Source organism: Prionailurus viverrinus, chromosome X, assembly GCF_022837055.1.
Source record: "Prionailurus viverrinus isolate Anna chromosome X, UM_Priviv_1.0, whole genome shotgun sequence".
Classification (NCBI taxonomy): domain Eukaryota; kingdom Metazoa; phylum Chordata; class Mammalia; order Carnivora; family Felidae; genus Prionailurus; species Prionailurus viverrinus.
In genome coordinates, this window is record NC_062579.1 from 79578995 (window position 1) to 79583578 (window position 4584).

The following is a 4584-nucleotide window of genomic DNA, read 5'->3' on the forward strand; positions in this document are numbered from 1 at the left end:
TTTTGTTTTGACAGAACATTCTGGTATTTAGACATTTCTTTCCATTTTAAAAGACTCTTCTCTATCCATAAACTATCGTCTCTTCTTGGGATCCTAGATCTCAAGTCACAGTATCCGTAAAAGGAGAAATAGAGCCAAGAACAAAATATGCTGAATGTAGATCAACTTAATTATCAATCCAGAGATAAACAATAATCTTACCATGACTATTGTTTCTTTTTTCTTTTCATTGTCCCCTAAAATATAAAAATTTACAACTGAATAAATGGTTAGGTAAAATCATTAAACGTGGTCCTAAATAAAATTCTTATGATAACCTGTGTAAGTAGTCGCATTCTCAAAAGAATTCTCTCCTTGGGGCGCCTGAGTGGCTCAGTCTAGTGACTGACTGACTCTGGATTTCGGCTCAGGTTATGATCCCAGGGTTGTGGGAGTGAGCCCCAAGTCAGGCTCTGCACTGAACTTGGATCTTGCCTAAGATGCTCTCTCTCTTCCTCTCTGTCCCTCTCCCTCACTCATGCATCTCTCTAATATAAAAATAATTAAAAAATAAAAAAAGAATTGTCTCTTCGTTAGTCTAAGAGAACTTATTTCTCTGGCTAACTGACGAAGGCCCAGCTAGTGTTCATTCAAGTCCCTTTAGCCCTTTGTTCTGGTAAGTGTGGTGTTCGAAACAAACATTGGTCTCTGCCGCCAGGGCTGACACATTTCTCACTTGTAGAAGACTTACAGCTATAACTGAAAGGACTTGTAACTATGAATGAAGTACATTACAGAATGTGCTACATTCTGTAACAATATACATCATTAACATTACACTGTCTGGTAGAACTAAATTTTTGACATTGGTTTTGTTATTTACTTTACTGGGGAAAGGTGTGCTGTTTTGAAGGGACACATGCACCCCCATGTTTATAGTGTTGCATCCACGCGACTCCTGAAACAGAATGCTACGGGCACCAGTGACAGTCACAACAAAGTTTATTACAATGAGAGGCAAGGCCGACCGATCGGGACCAACACTCTTGATAAGAGTGTGGCCCCGAACAGCCGGGGTACAGAGTTTTTAAAGCCGATCACATCGTTTTATCGTTATCTGGGAACAGAACAGAGAAACAGTTCCCAGATGAGTCAGAAACAGTTGCCAGATGAGTCAGAAACAGTTATCGAATGAGGTGATTATTTTAGACTTTCTGCCGCTAAGTTGCAACCAGTGGATCTCCTTGACCTTGTCTCTGATGCTCTTTTTTGAGCTTTTGTTTCCTTCATTGGTAAAGCCTGATTCACAAGAGTATGAAGTATGATTTACAAGAGTAAAAGCAAGGTTGTTATCTTTTGACCTTCAGTGTCAGAACAAAGTTGTTATCTTTCAAGCTAAGCGTTAGCCCTACAGTACAATTTAACCCTTACAATAGCAGTACTATCAACAATAGCCAAAGTATGGAAAGAGCCCAAATGTCCCTCGATGGATGAATGGATAAAGAAAATGTGGTATATATACATATATATATATATACACATATATATACACCTATATATATACATACACACACACACACACACACACACACACACACACACAATGGAGTATTACTCGGCAATCAAAAAGAATGAAATCTTGCCATTTGCAACTACGTGGATGGAACTGGAAGGTATTATGCTAAGTGAAATTAGTCAGTCAGAGAAAGACAAAAATCATATGACTTCACTCATATGAGGACTTTAAGAGACAAAACAGATGAACATAAGGTAAGGGAAACAAAAATAATATCAAAACAGGGAGGGGGACAAAACAGAAGAGACTCATAAATATGGAGAACAAACTGAGGGTTCCTGGAGGGGTTGGGGGAGGGGTGGGCTAAATGCGTAAGGGGCATTAAGGAATCTACTCCTGAAATCATTGCTTCACTATATGCTAACTAATTTGGACATAAATTTTAAAAAATAAAAAATAAAGTTTAAAAAAAAAAGAAATTCAGAAACATAACTGATGTATGTGAGGCACGGTTGGGTGACACACAAAGCTACACACAGATACCTGGGTTCTCAGGGATTGCTCTCTTCTGGGTCCAGATCTTTTTCAGGTCCTTTTTCAGGTTCTTCACTTCTCATCACTTCTACTTTCTTTTCCTCGCCTCCAGCTTCTTGGACCTCATTATCAGAGCTTTCATGTTTATACCCACTGGCTTCATTAGTGAAGAATAATACGGACTTCGGGACCAGAACTTCACGGAAAAAATAGCCCAATTTATAATCGGTGGCCACATCCAGTACTCTGCCCTCAGGATAATCAGGAGGATAGAAGTAGGTGAAGAAGGAACAGCTGGGCATCTTCCTAGTGGTTGATACACTTCTTCGGCCCTCACATTTCCGCAGCTTGGTAGTTTTCACGGTGACATTTTTTCCCTCTTTCCAGTAGATCTCACACCCTGTGCTACCGATAATTTCTGGCCCTTTGGAGAAGAAGGGGTCAGAATCATCTGGGTCTGATCGCATTCGGTATGTTTTCGTCAGGACTTTGTTGAAAAAGTATTCGTTTGACCTAAAGATAAATCCTATGGTGAAGCTCATTGGTTCCTCAACTTCCGAAAATTTAATTTTTACATCTTCCAAGTGCTGTAGTACAAGCTCATCATTTCTTCGGATCATCCTACCAAGCGTCTTCACATTTTTAAAAGCCATCAACCAAAAGTGAGGTATGCCATCTGCTTGCCCTTTTCCTTCAGGCTCTCTTTCCATTTCCCCCGCCCCGCCTTCCTGAACACCTACTTGCCACTGACATTCGCCTTCTGTGGGCTCATGGATTGCATTGATGATCTCCGATCTCTTATCAAACAGAGGTTGGTAGAAGGCAGCATACTTTTCCTCAAGATCGTGAAGATCTTTATAGAACTGAGCTTCTACTTGCGCATATTGGGCCTGAAGGTTTTTGAGAGCGAGGACCTGCTGCTTCACCGCTAAAGGCAAGTGCTGAGCACTGCCTGCCTTTGAGCTGGGTGCCCCAACGGGAGCTGCAAGGGCCTGAGGACTTGACGGCCACTCGCCAACCTGAACCTTGGCGGGTGCACAGGCTCCAGCCTCCCAGAACTCAGAGGCATCACCCAGGGCCTCGTTTTCTTTGACCTGGGCCTCTGCTGTAGGTTCCCCGGCCTTTTTGGATGCAGCCCCCTCTTTTGGTTCCTGCAGCCCCGGCGGCGAGGTGCCCTCTGCCAGGGACTCACCCACCCCGACCTCTGCTTCCTCTCTCGGGTTCTCCTGATCCTGGGGTGCTGGTCCCTCTCCAGGGTCCTGGGATTCCCGGGAGTGGCTGCTGACCACCACGCAGCCTTCGTGGGGCCCAACCAGGACATGGTCGTTATCATGGATACGGTGCAGAAGAAAATGGACCGGAGTCCTGAAGAGGGACTGAAACTGTGCCACGGGGGCCTCGGGAGCACCCGCAGGGAGGACTTGTGGGCCCTCTTGGCCATTGCTGTCTTCCTCCTCCTCTTCAGTCTCTTCCTCTTCCTCCTGATTGTCTTCCTGGTTTTCGTCCTGCTCTTCCGACTCATATTCAGACCCCCCCTGGTTCCCAAACTCAAATTCGAAATCTTGAGATGGGTAATCATAGTCGTCCTCGTCCCCAAACTCGAACTCGAAGTCCTCTTCTTCGTCGTCTTCGTCCCCGTCCTCATCTTCGTCTTCCTCCTTGTCTTCTTCCTCTTCCTCCTCTTCTAGCAGCTTTACAACCCAGCTCTCTTCTGCGGCCCAGGTGGCCTCCTGCCCATCCTCCTCTTCAGGAAGGGCTCTGGAAACCTCTCCGGGAGGCAGGAAGGCCGCACCCTCCTCGACTCCGCCCTTCCCTTCTGAAGGTGACCCCCGGACCCCGAGGGGCCTGGGGTCCTGGCCTGCCCCATCACCAGCTTTGTCCTGGCCACCTAGGACCAGATTTTGCTCCTCTGTGGCAGCCATGGCAGGAACGACTTGCCAGTCAGTGCCTCAACTGGAGCTTTGACTGGACTGCAGCCACAACTTTGGTGAAAATGGCGTCCGCTGAAGTGACTGCCCTCAAGGGGAGGCTGTTGGCAGCAGGGCCTGTGCCGAGCCGGTGGGGGCGGCAGAGAAGATGCCTTCAGAGGACACAACAGTCTGTGAAGGTGCCTGTGGAAGCCCCGCGACAGGAAGGGCAGAGGGGCAGCCCAAGGAGCGGCCGAGCCAGACCGCGCCTCAGATGGCTGTGGACGAGGGGGGCGGGGGGTGGGGGGGGCGAAGATTCCGTTGGGATGGTGATGGGAGGAGGAACTTGGAAGGGTCAACAAAGGGTCACTTCCCCCATCGCCAGCTCGAAGCTCATTTGCTGAGAAGCAATGACTGACATGCCCAGCATCCAATGAGTGATCGAGGTCCTCCGCTTCCCTCAAGGCTCTAGTATCCTGTGTTACCCTTCAGTCCCACACATGTCCCCTTCCTTTTAATTCTGTGATTGCAAGCAGAACCTAGTGTCCCTGTAGGGCGGCACCCTGGGGTATGCAGACTGTGTTTTCTTCCCCAATTCCTGCCCCGGGGTGGCTCATGCCAGTAGAGACACAGTTATTTAAGAAAAAA

At 47.2% G+C, this 4584-nt stretch overlaps 1 protein-coding gene across 1 annotated transcript; it reads right to left on the bottom strand.

Annotated features, from left to right (window-relative positions):
- Positions 1-1060: 1060 nt before the first annotated feature.
- On the bottom strand, positions 1061-3951 carry LOC125157032 (nucleosome assembly protein 1-like 1). Its single transcript, XM_047843280.1, has 2 exons — positions 2039-3951; positions 1061-1096 (listed from the first exon to the last, which is right to left on the bottom strand). Exon 1 carries the CDS (start codon positions 3949-3951, stop codon positions 2047-2049), a length of 1905 nt encoding a protein of 634 aa, XP_047699236.1. The 3' UTR covers positions 1061-1096; positions 2039-2046.
- Between the last annotated feature and the right edge of the window lie 633 nt (positions 3952-4584).